The sequence below is a fragment of the Anabrus simplex genome, chromosome 1, assembly GCF_040414725.1.
Source record: "Anabrus simplex isolate iqAnaSimp1 chromosome 1, ASM4041472v1, whole genome shotgun sequence".
Lineage (NCBI taxonomy): Eukaryota > Metazoa > Arthropoda > Insecta > Orthoptera > Tettigoniidae > Anabrus > Anabrus simplex.
This window is the reverse complement of record NC_090265.1, coordinates 862,044,299-862,057,565: the sequence shown is the minus strand read 5'-3', so window position 1 is coordinate 862,057,565 and position 13,267 is coordinate 862,044,299. Positions and strand designations below refer to the sequence as shown.

The following is a 13,267-nucleotide window of genomic DNA, read 5'->3' as shown; positions in this document are numbered from 1 at the left end:
CGAAGGTGGACTAAGTGATCTGGGCATCTCAGAAAAGTGTAAAAGTAGTTAGTGGGACGTCAAGCAAGTACTAGATTCCTGAAACAACTTTTTGATTTCTTTTGGAAATAGTAAAACAAAAAACACGTGGTTTACAGAATGAATTGAAAATTACTAAAGATCAAATTGAAAACAGAGAAGAGAAACAGATTCTAAATAAGAAGTACAGAAGACTACCACTAAAAATATCGCAGCGTAAGCAATATGCGGCAGAAGAACGGGCCGCAATATCATCCAGAATGAAGAAGTTTTGGGAAAGGAAAAAGTTGTCGTGGTGAAAGCTGAACTTATTCTTTGAAGACTTCATTGTATAAGGTTTGATTTTGGTGCTCCAATGTGGGCGTAAACAGTGTAATTAAATCAATCTAAGTGATCTGATTTGAGCTGGATCAGTCAAAAGACAAAGCTGAGCTTCTGGGTTCTATGCTCAAATAGTAGAATATTCTAGAATATAATATTAAATTTCAGTGTACAGGAGTTGGCAGAAAGATTTGTTTCCATATTTTCAGAACGAAAGTCATAACCTAGTTGCCTGCTATGACGTTAATCGTTTGAGTGACAGCATTGAATGTGAAGCCCAAGCCACAGGGCTGGAGGCTATTCATAGAATCATCAAAGCTTAGTTTAAAAGCTGTTTTGCTGCACAGTGGTAATTCTCTTCCTTCATTATCTGTAGATCTTGCTGTCCATATGAAGGAAACATATAACAGTATGAGAATATTTCTGGAATCGATTAAGTACAAAGAGCACCAACACCAGATCTGTGACAACCTGAAAGTAATTGCATTAGGCATGCAGTTGGAGTACACCCAGTGCTACTGTTTCCCATGTGAGTGGGACAGTCAGGCTTGATCCTCACTCTGCAACAGAAAAGACTGGTCTCCAAGTGAAACCCTGGAACACAGTCATCTGGTTGATCGAAGCAAAATTTTTCTGGCCCTTTTACACATCAACCAACTTGAGAAGCCTTTAAAAGTATTGTGCATGGATTCTTAGTTTACAAAGAACTGGAAATTAAGTTATCCTTGTATACTCACCCAATAGTTACAAAATTCTTCTTCCAGATCTATAATAATCATAAGGATGGGATTGTCTTCCTCTATCCAGTCTTACCAGGTCAGGTTCTAGATTTACAAAGGACACTCCATGTCATTCAATGTAGACATGTAAAATATCTCTGGTGACATGCTTGATGATGTTTGCCTGACAAAATACAGTAAATTAAGAACTTGGCCATGTCAAGCATCCTAGTTGGCATCAAATTAAAATGCCAGCACATGGTATTATTATTATTATTATTATTATTATTATTATTATTATTATTATTACAACAACAACAACACAGTGTTACAGGTGAGTCCCTTAGGAATACTGTGTTCAGTTTCATTTGTTAGCAAATGAAAAATCTGTATTATGATTGAGTTCTCCGGTTTGTTCAGTGTGCGTGCCTTGTTTTAACATTTCTGCTGATTTAACCAAAATAGAATTAGGGCATTTGAATTTTGAATTTGTATGTGTGATATACAGATTAAGGGTCGATTGCAGAAACAGTATTTAGACCATGTTTACGGTTAAACAATGTCCAAGTACTACTGCCGCATTGCAAAGACAATATTTATCACTTAGACACTGTTTAAAACCGATGTTCAACCGGCCATGCTTAAACACTGCCGAGAACACTGTTTAACCTCAAATTTGAGGAGTGAATCGCAATAAAGAGGTTATGTACCATGAATCGTATGACACAAGTGCTATACATCCATATCGCCCGATTGTCAGAGGGTTGTCACATACGTCAACTGGAAGGGATTCAGTTATTATATTTACTGGTGACACAAAAAATATAGGTTGTGTGTGTGGGTTTTTTGCGGGTAATCGTCGTGATAATTCAGGTAAGTTTTCAGCAACTATGAGATAGGAAAAGACAAGGACTGGGAGGGAAGAGCTGTAGCCATAGTAACCGTCCCAGTATTTGCCTGATGTATAAACGGGGAAACTATGGGAAACAAACTTCTGGCTACCAATGCTGTGTTTCGAACGTATGATCTCTAAAATCAAGCTACATCTATATGGCCCAGACAACACATTCAGTTGCACTGTAATATAGTTTCATCTTCCCTTCGCAGAAGCTATTTAGATTACACTCACCGTAACAACACTATAATCAAAGCTACACTTACTCGTACGGTGGCGTGTCCCTTTATTGTTGATAATATTATGAGATTTTATTTCCTCCGAAAGTGATATTCTTATCTGTGGGAAAGTCATGCTTATGCTTAGCCATATTTGAGTAACATGTAGCAAAGAGAATAAGTGATGTGTAGGAAAACGACAGCTGACTAAAGTTTGGCGCACGCACCGACAAATTTCATTGGTTGCAACAAGCAAGCATTTGCGTGGAAGATACTTCTGTTTCTATATTCGAATGAATATTGAAACTTTAAACGACATCTAGCTAAACACTGGCTGAACATTGTTTATGCAGTGTTAGATTGTGCTCTACTTAGATGTTGTTTAGGTAAACATTGTCTAAGGTTTAAAAGTTTCTGCAATTGGCCCTAATTGTATTGCAATTGGCTATTCATGTACTGAGCTGTATTTTCTCTTAACCTGGCAGGACGCGCAGGCAAAACGCGTGGATGCTGGATGGGTGAATATTACCCACAAGATAAAATCCTCTAATTCTAAATCGTAATTATTGAAAACCATGTAAATGGTGATACATTTATATACCAAATCAGTTGTAATAATTTTGAAGTAGTCCACCTGGTGGCCGTGATTGTTAAGGCGTCAAGTCTATATGGTCTGACACCATGGTTGGCTGGTTCAAGTCCGGTTGGTTGAAAAAGTGTTCATCAGAATTTTGGCCAGCAGAGTAGGAGAGGAGGTGGTATACAATTTATAATCATAAGATTACATGCCAAAAGCTGTATTCTATTACAAACTTCTCTGCAGTGTTTGTATGGAGTGAGAGCATAATGTGATGCTGTTGATGGTGATTTTTCTGTCTACCTTGAGCAGACTCCTTGGTGTTTCTTGACAAGAGTAGGATATGTGTCGACACTAGCTTTCACCCTCACCTTACCTCATTATCATCGTCATCCCACATCCAGACATGCAGGTTGGACAGGCAGCAAGTAGAAAAACCTGCATCAGGCAAACCGAACAAAAGTCCTTGGACACTCCCAGGTCTATTGTACAATGTCATCATTTCTGGCTTCTTCTTGGCTCCAGACGCTTCCTCGGTGGACGTTAGGAGAACCACTCTGCCCTTTAATTGGGATGTAAGAGTTACGTGCTTAGTGAATCCAAACTTGAAGGAACAAACTTCTTTTTCCTTAATATTCACAAATTCAGGTGAAATTTCTGTTTTGTTCTTCCATCCTGTACTTGCACATGTGATGCAGTGATTTATAAGTAAATATGTTAAAAACATTCAAGCTCTACAGGCCTTTTCAGTCGTGAAATTACATACCAGTGTTTCGCCCCATTGTAGCAGTGGGCTTTTCAGTTGGATTGTGACACCTTTCGAAGATGCTGGTGGCTAGTACTTTGTTGAACCACCACTGCAAGTCTCCTATATAGGACAGTGCAGTGACGATGCACTAGGGAAAGTACTGTATGTATCTTTACATTTGCAACAATGAAATTAAATGATGGTTTCCTTTTGGAAACTTAATTTTTTAATAAAATCTGTTATTAATGGTATGCTCATGCACCAATTATCCAGTCAAGTTTCCTCTGGTTTGTTGATCAGTTCTATGAACCTAATTACTAAGGACGACTATTATTATCACATCTAAAGGCTCCCTTAGGCTGTAATCCAGCATATGTTTGCATATTTCTTGTGTAAAATATCTGCACAAGCTAGGATAAATATCCATATGCCATACTTTGTTGCTTTACTCTTAATATATTGCCTGAAACTGCACAGTCTTATGAATGGCTGTAATTTTTCATCCAGTGGGGCATATTCTCCAATTGTATATTATTTATCTTTGCATTGAACACTTAATAATTTCTCTGATTGGAGAAAACTTCACCAGTAAGTTAAAAGAAAGTGTAAAATGGTTCAACCTTTCAATACTATTAAAAAAAAAAAAGAAATGTAAGTTTACATATTAGTGAACTCACTTCAATATGGAACAATATGAAATTCTTATCTCTTAATGGAGACAACTTGTCGAACTTTCTTCATTCTGAATGTTTGTGAATATCATGAAACCTAATGCTCTTGAGCAGAAATTTAAAAAAATCTCTTTCTGGACATGGAAGGAATAAATATGTCTATTCTCTTGCCATCAGTTGCCCAGAAGTTGTATGTATAGAAGTGCAGAAAGCAACTTTCCAGCATAATAAAGTAATCCATAAAGAGGTTTCACTTCACTCCTGGTAGTCTGTGTCACATCACGACCATGAGAAAATTGGTCTTTTAATTTTTCAATATACTTTCATGTATCTCACGATCAGATTTATAATTGTGTCATCCATTAGCAGGATAAATGCTCAGTTGGAATTTGTACAGATCGTGCCCAATCCTTTTTTGGCCTTCTAAGTGTTTAATAATGTTTTGAGCCCTAGTTCTAATGTTTTTCAGGGCTAGGTCATCGTACTATTTCATCTCACCATAGCCTTCATAAAACAGGATATCTTCATTATCAGTTTCATTGGCACCCATATCTACACTTTCACAGTCACTAGAGTCACTACTCTCTTGTGCTTTCTGAATCATGATTTCTTTGATATTGTCAATTTCTGAGTCATCACTCGCCTCAGTGTTGCAATATTCCTTGGGATCATCTAGCCTGTTTATAATTTTGTTCTGTCTCAGAGAGCAATAATCTTCAGTTTATGAAATTCACTAAAGTTTCAATTGAACTTGCCGAAAAAACATACACATACTATAAAGTACACTTGTCTTAATATAACTAACTGCACTGTTGGTCTGTAAAAACCAAGGCCCCACACCGCTGGCTGCGCAGAAGCGTATGACAGGGGAAGTCATGTCCATGCGTGTACCGCCATGTTGCGGGCGCTCCTCAGCTTGACGAGATCGTATAGAATTCATGCATGAACTTTCGCACATATGAAAACACCCGCCCTAGTAAATTAATGACAGCCTATACCAACTACCGTGTACACACGCAATAAATATACATATCAAGACTGTGGTAATATTAAAAGGTACTTCTGTGTAAAAAAAACTGAACAATCTACACAAATCCTTTGGATAGCCCATAGGTGGCGCACAAAAAAAAAATTTAAAAAACCTGTAGGAGACTGAATCACTATCACTATCAGCCATATTCAATCGTTTTTACGATGTGGCCTCTTTAAGTCCGAAGCAAGGTAGGTTTTCATGAGGTCTCTCCATCTGGGACGGTCTTGAGCGATGTTCTGCCAATTGATCCCAGTAATCTTCCGGATGTCTTTATCCCATCTGTCCGGTGGTCTTCCCCTTGGTCTGAGATGGATCTTTCGGACACCACTCAAGCACAAGCTTTGTCCACCTACCATCAGTTCTCTGAGCAACATGGCCTGCCCACTGCCATTTTAGGGTAAATACCCTTTCTAAAATGTCACTGACCTTTGTGACTGACCTGATGTAATCTGCTCTCTTCCTGTCTTTCTTCGTCAAGCCTAGCATGAACCGTTCCATAGCTCTTTGGGTTGTTCTGAGTTTTTGCTTAACAAACTCGCTCAATGTCCAGGTTTCACAACCGTAAGTCAGTACGGGGAGAACACTCTGGTCAAAGACTATCTTCTTTAGGTGGGGTGGCATGTTGAATTTGAAGACTGAAGAATTTCTTCCTTTAAGTCAAAAGACGGAGACTGAATAAGACTGAAAAATACACTACTACAAAAATAAATATATAAATAAACACATTCCCCGAAAACAGAAAAAACAGTATACAGGCCTACGGGTACCTCATAAATGATAATGTCGCTCATTTTAATATAAGGGTCATGTTGTAACTGTTTTGTTTGAATATTCAGAACAGATACATGTAATTGAAACCTAGGCTCTACACTTTTGATTTATTGAAAATACGAAGTCATGTTCAAATGACAGCAGTCTACAACTTAAGTATGATTACATATCATGAGATAAAAATTGCCTGTCTCTTAGCAGACTGGAGGGCACATTAAATATTTCTGATAGCAATAATCTTCAATATCAGCAAAAAGGAAACCTGTGAAATAAAATCTTTCTATGACAGGCACATAGCTTATGATTTCTCTTTTATAAGTCATTACAGCAAGTTTTACTCAATTCTCTGAACATTTTGTTTAAAAAATGTACATGACTGCAGAAATCTTTCTAAAACGATCAGATACATTTCTTGTCGTTTTATGAATATGAAATGCCGGCTCCGCTGTGTAGGGGTAGCGTGTCTACCTCTTACCCTGTGGCCCAGGATACAATCCCCGGTCAGGTCAGAGATTTTTACATGGACCTGAGAGCTGGTTCGAATTCCACTCAGTCTACGTGATTACAATTGCGGAACTATCTGACGGTGAGATGACGGCCGAGAGGATTCGTCGTACTGACCACACGACACCTCGTGCAGGCCTTCAGGCTGAGCAGCGGTCGCTTCGTAGGCCAAGGGGGTTGGTTTGGATATGAAATAACGTAATTGGATTAGTAGAAGTTAAATTGTCATTTCTATGTGATTTGCACTTAGGTAAATGCTGCCTGACATTCCTTACACTGGCGCTAGTCTGCCTCTATTGTGTATATCTTAAAATTAAATAAATGTCTAGGGTTAGTCTAAGTTTCTCTGAGTCGTTTAGGCTTAAGTAAGAAAGTTATAATTTAAGATGTGAAATCCTCCTCATAATATTATCTTTTTAAATACCCGCATTACTGTTTTTACAAACTCAATCTGAATTAACATTATCTGAGCACAAATAAATATTGAAAGTGCATTCTAATTTTTCTCGAAGATGGGCACCATGATTTACACCAGAAAAAATGAAGTTGAATGTAAAACACTTGCAAGAAGATTAATGTCATAGTTAAACAGTTGTTTTGATTAGGGTTTTCTAATACAGACTAGGATTGACAAGTTTATAATGAGCTTTATTTAGACGTTATATTGTCATTCCATTCCATTCCTGACCTGGTCGAATGACTGGAAACAGGCTGTGGATTTTCCTTTTTATTTTCATTGTCAAATGTTTGTGGAATAGCGTATTAACAATTGTATTCATTTATTATAAAGCAAGTGTAAAAAAAAAAATTAAGAACTTAAGACATACGGTACTAATAAATCATTTTTCAGATAATTTGAAGCAGTACTTAACCCTAATATTAAAAGCGTTATATCAAGCTTTATCATTCATGTCTTACGGATTCTAGGCCCAAGTTTATCAAATTTGTAATAACGGTAGGTCTACACAGTCTTTATGAAAATCACGTAGTCTTTTCCAGAACAGCTGTTTAGTTCTAAGCAATTATCCCCGATGAATCGGAAAAGGGCAAACAAGAAGAAGCCTAAAAATTCTAAATTTCGTGTCCTCCTGCTCTCTGAATCATCCACCCTATAACCTGTTTAGTTCTCGATTATGGTAATTGAAAGTTATTTTATAACAGTTCAATTTCTACTCGCATGCAAAAAGAAATACCAGATACCTTCTGATAACAATCTGTACAAATTAAGGTTGCACACGAATTTACATTCGTGAATACCTTTCTATTCCACACGTAAGGCCTAACTTTATGCCTAATATTGCCGATCAGTTTAACTACCGTAATGTATCAACTCCCACATTTCTTGAAAATGTTTGACAATATATTATCACTCCGTCACATATAATACTACAACAGATCCACTAACCATGATTAAAATGGAAAACGTGCACGGGACTGTAAACATTATCACGTGCTACCCATGCATTCGAAGCTGAAGTGCCCGCAACATGGTGATGCGCGAAAGTGTTCAATATTCCACATAGCATCAGCGCGCTCTGTGAGTCTAGATAAGTAATATTAAAGTCTTTGGTAAAAACAAAGTAGTAAACAATAAACAACAGTGGCATTCTGAAACGAATTAAGTTTTTTGCCCAGTCTATGTTTTTCTCACACTATGAGTGGAACTAACAGCCATGCAGCTGATTCAAAGTCATGACATTTCAGATACACTTGGATAATTTTTACCCATATGCATGTATGTACAGTTTAAACTCAAAGTTTCACATTTCCTTCTATAGTGAAAAAAGTGTACAGTTATTTATTGAGAACCTAGTACTGAAAAATGGCATGTAAAGCACAATGTTATATGAAAATTTGATGTATTAAATATAGTATTTTGTTTTACAGCTCTGTTCAGCGAGAGGATTTGTATGTGAGCTGTGTACCTCCCAAGAAGTGATCTTTCCCTGGCAGCTGACCAAAGTGACGCGTTGTCCGACATGTGGGGCATGTTTCCACGCAGCTTGCTGGACACCTTCGCCTTGCCCTCGTTGTAGACGGCTGACTGCACGGCGAACAAGCCGTTCAGAAGAGGAGCTGTGACACTGGGCTACTTTTGATGCACTTGTCTGTGATATTGAAATTGAACCAAAGATTGATTATATCATAAGGTAGGGTAATCATCCTTGTAAATATGTTATTTTATGAACTTATTGGCTTTTGTCCTTTGGTCTAATTTGGTCATAAGTGGAAGTTACTTCTATTTACTAGAGTAGGTTTTCCTGTTTAGACATTGTTTATAATTCAAAGGCTCCTTTAGTTAAATTTTATTTCATTTTTAAAATTGTACCCATTATGTAGGATGTAGTATACTCTTAAATTGCAACAGTAGGATTTCCTTATGAAAATTGTCTATATTGTAGAAGGAAGGGAAATCCACCTTCAGTGCCTACACCCTGCAGACGGGCCAACAACTTCCACCAAAGATGGCATGACTTTTGTAACCACCTTTTGTAAAATTATAAATGTGTGTTATTACTTGAGGGAGTAAATCACATACTTCACATTTTTAGTACTAACTTTTCGGAATACAAATCTTACTTGATTTTCTCAGGAACAAAGATTTAAGTCATTATCGCCATCACAAGCAGCAGCATCATGGTCATCAGGATTATTATTATTAAAAAATGTACAACTCTTTCATGAAATGAGAATTTAGATCATCAAGGGGTCCAAACTTATATTAGATTATTCTTCAGTAAGAGAGAATTACTTTGTTTATACAAATGCACAGTTCTTGCATATGAATTAGATTCAAGTAAACTCTGTCCAGATCTAGTTTTTACTGAACGTTTGATACCATGCTGGAAAAAAGAAACAATCTGATTGGCTCAGATGACTCCAGGGGCCTATTTCACAAAAGTATGGTCTTGTACATTACAATTTACTAGTGTGGGTTCTTGTAATGTATGGAGTTGTACATTTCTGTTCCACAAAAGATTGAAAGTCTCTTGTATATTACCAGTGAATTGTTACAAGTTTTACAAGTGATGACATATCAATAAACATACGATGTCATAGCACGAATCAGCTGTTTATCTTCATATTCCGTTCTTTGAATTAGGTTGTACTTGCCTCATTTATCATAATATCGTATTTTAAGGTGTTATGCAGCAAAGATTCAAAGAACTCTAATATTTCTATGAATTTCTTAATGCTACGATGTTATTTTTCAGTTTATTTCTTTGATGATAGGAAATTACTCCGTTATCACCCATTCTGTTCTTCCGCGATCCTCGCATATGTTTCACGATAGTCTGACAGACCTTGGTCTGTCATTAGGAATCAGATACCACTAATAACGATATTTGTCCGCCAAACTTGTTACGAAATTGCAAACTCTGCATGAATTGTTAAAATGGTGTCAAGAGAAACAAAGTTATTCATTTGGAGGAAATAGAAAGAAGGAAAGATATTCTTTTCGGTGCATTCAGCGAGATTCTGAAAAAACAAGACAAAACAAATGGTTGGATAGAAATATTTGACTTGGGAAAAGCTCATGGAGCTCTTGAGGGGAAAAGTTCGACATGGGTAAGAGATATTCTGCTCATTAATGGTTCCAGGAATGTTCTTCTTGGAACATGTTTGTTCAGTATTTTCAGGCCAGCAAACAATTTGAGGAAATTTTATATAATTTATTGCAGCTACTACAGAATGTATTGACCTACAGACTGAAGGTTTTGCCATCCCATGCATATCTGCAACACCATGGAACTGCCATGTAGTGTTGTTAGTAACTGTTAGAGATTTATTTCTGTTCGTAGGATGTTTTAACCTATGCCCAATATTTATCAAAAGTTCTTCCACTTGTATTGTGCTTAACCTAAAATGCTCATTGTATTCAAATACAGTGTTAAACTGGAAGTTTATTCTTTCCCTATACAGACGGTAGTTTTCATTTTCATCGCCATCACTGTCACTACTGCTAGACCACATATTCATCAAAATGTATCTGAAATAAGTATATTTAAATAGCACTAGTACCTTTATATATTATTGTCCTTTCACTGGTAGAAAATACTTCCCAGTTCACTAGTAAGTTACAAGTACTAGTACTTTTGTGGAACACACCCATAAAAATTCACTGGTAATTTGTAAGTATGGAGTAGTAAGTTACAACTGTAGAAAATTCTTTTGTGGAACAAAATCTGGTGATTTGTACTAGTTACTACAGAATTTACTTGTAATGTACAACCGGGTGAGTTGGCTGTGCACGTAGAGGTGTGCGGCTGTGAGCTTGCATCCGGGAGATAGTAGGTTCGAATCCCTCTATCGGCAGCCCTGAAGATGGTTTTCCGTGGTTTCCCATTTTCACACCAGGCAAATGCTGGGGCTGTACCTTAATTAAGGCCACGGCCACTTCCTTCCAACTCCTAGGCCTTTCCTATCCCATCGTCGCCATAAGACCTATCTGTGTTTGTGCGACGTAAAGCCCCTAGCAAAAAAATGTAATGTACAAGACCATACTTTTGTGGAATTGGCCCCATGTAGCTGATTATGTTTATTGCTTAGAGCACATGGCTTTGTTTGCTTGTTTGAAAATGTGCCTCAACTAGCACTGTGGTGAACACTTTGGTGCGATTTTGTTTAAATATTTTGTTATCACTTAGTTTACAATTTTTTTTTTTTGTGATATGTAATATATATGTGTGTATTTTTATTCTTTGATTAATAATGTGTTCTTTTGCTGGTATGTTATAGTGTAATATTTATATTTTTAACTTGTGCATTCGACAGACAAAAAACTTTCAAGTTACATCTAGATCATTGGCCCTGTATTTAGTGTACTGTTACGTCTACAGCTATATATTTTAGTGAGTTTATTGAGTAATTTTTAATTTACGGTAGTTAATTGTAGTAAGGTTTTGTTTTAGTATTTCCCATTCCCATTAGGATATTGTTATACATTTTACTGATTGTTTGAGGATCTTCATTACTGATTTGTTTTCTGTAGGTTAGCAATGTAGCTTTTTTTACAGTATTTGGAGTTAAGGGATTGGTATGCAAGTTTGAAGTTTATTTTTCATGGGAGCCTGAGCGTGTGTTTGAACAATGTCTGACGATAGGCCTTGAACTCCGCCTGTTTCGTGTCCCATAACAATAATACTGACAATAGGTAAAAAATATAATGCAGCAAGCTCTATGTGAACTTGTGACAGCTGAGAGGTAGGCACGTGACAGGATAATGAGGTACAGTAGCCTTCGTGACTCAGGCGGCAGCGCGCCAGCCTCTCATCGCTGAGTTCTGTTGTTCAGATCCCAGTCACTCCATGTGAGATTTGTGCTGGACAAAGCGGAGGTGGGACAGATTTTTTCTGGGTACTCCGGTTTTCCCTGTCATATTTCATTCTGGCAACACTCTCCAATATTTCATTTCATCTGTCGATCATTAATCATTGCCCCAGAGGAGTGCAAAAGATGCCTTTTGGGCAACAATTGACTAAAAGACTGCTGAGGTGCTCCCAGAAGATTACCCTATTATATCTGGTAGTCTAAATGGGCATGCAGGATATTGATCACTATGTGTGCATAGACGATAAGGACAGTCAGTGATTACAGGACAAACAGGACACCCTCAAATGTTGGCAACAACACTTTGAAGAGTTTTCCACAATGAGTTCGCACATCCTCCTATTCCAGAATGTAATGCCGTAGTTGACTCTGGCTCTGTTCCCAGTGATTAGGCTACAAACATCACTGTGTCTATCTTTAAGCCAAAAAGATATCCAGCAGAACGTGTAAATGACTGTCCAATTTGCCTCCTGTCTCACACAATGAAGATATTTAGAGAATCCTCGATTGACGACTGAGCGACATCATCAGCATTATTTCCAACTAATACAGTTTTGTCAAGGGTGCTGGAACATCCAGTGCAATCCTCATTACCAGAATGCTCATCAAAAAGCACCAAGAGAAACAAAAGCCACTACAAATTGCCTTCCTTGATCATGAAAAGGATTTTGATCGCATTCCACATCATGTGATCTGGTATGAACTTCGCGATCGCGACCATGGTGTACCAGAAATGCTTATCGATTGGATCACAAAGTTATACACGAACACCGCAAGTCATGTATATTGTGCTGTCGGCACCTTGAAGAGCTTCCCGGTGAAAGTCGGTGTACACCAAGGTTCCGCACTGTCCCCATTGCTCTTTGTCCTCATCATGAATACAATTACATGGGACCTGCAGAAGAGTGTCCGTTGGACTCTGTTATATACTGATGATGTCCCCCTTGGTGATACCACTAGAAGAAGATTGCAGCGTCAAGTTGAAGAACGGAACAGCCGTCTCTCTCTCAGTGCGGTTTTAGACTGAACAAAAAGAAGACCAAATATCTGGAAACTATCCCAAGCAACAGCTACATCGAAGTTGATGGAGAGACCGTAATAAAGACTGTAAGTTGCAGGTATCTAGGATCTCGCCTACAGACTGATGGTGGGATAGACGATGTAGTGCGAAGTAGGATGAACGCAGAATGGATGAGATGGAGGGAAGTTGCAGGTGTTCTGAGCAACAAGGATGCCACTACATCTGAAGTCCAAAGTATACAGTACATTCTGTTGCTTTATACGGTGTTGAATGTTGACCAGCTGACAAAGCTATGGAGTGCCAATTGCACACCATGGAAATGCGTCTGTTCTTTTGGTCGATGGGCATCACACTCCTGCATCATGTCCAAAATGACACTGTTCGCCAGCAAATAGGCATTGCACCCATCAGTTGAGAAGACACGGAAAAAATTTCTCCAA

At 37.8% G+C, this 13,267-nt stretch overlaps 1 protein-coding gene across 1 annotated transcript in view; it reads left to right on the top strand.

Annotated features, from left to right (window-relative positions):
* Rubicon (run domain Beclin-1-interacting and cysteine-rich domain-containing protein rubicon) overlaps nt 1-13,267 on the top strand; it is a 178,532-nt gene that overhangs the window by 124,197 nt on the left and 41,068 nt on the right. The window contains exon 13 of the mRNA XM_067136464.2: nt 8,363-8,625. Coding sequence (XP_066992565.2) covers nt 8,363-8,557 — 195 coding nt within the window. The 3' untranslated portion in view covers nt 8,558-8,625. The remainder of the gene's footprint in view (nt 1-8,362; nt 8,626-13,267) is intronic.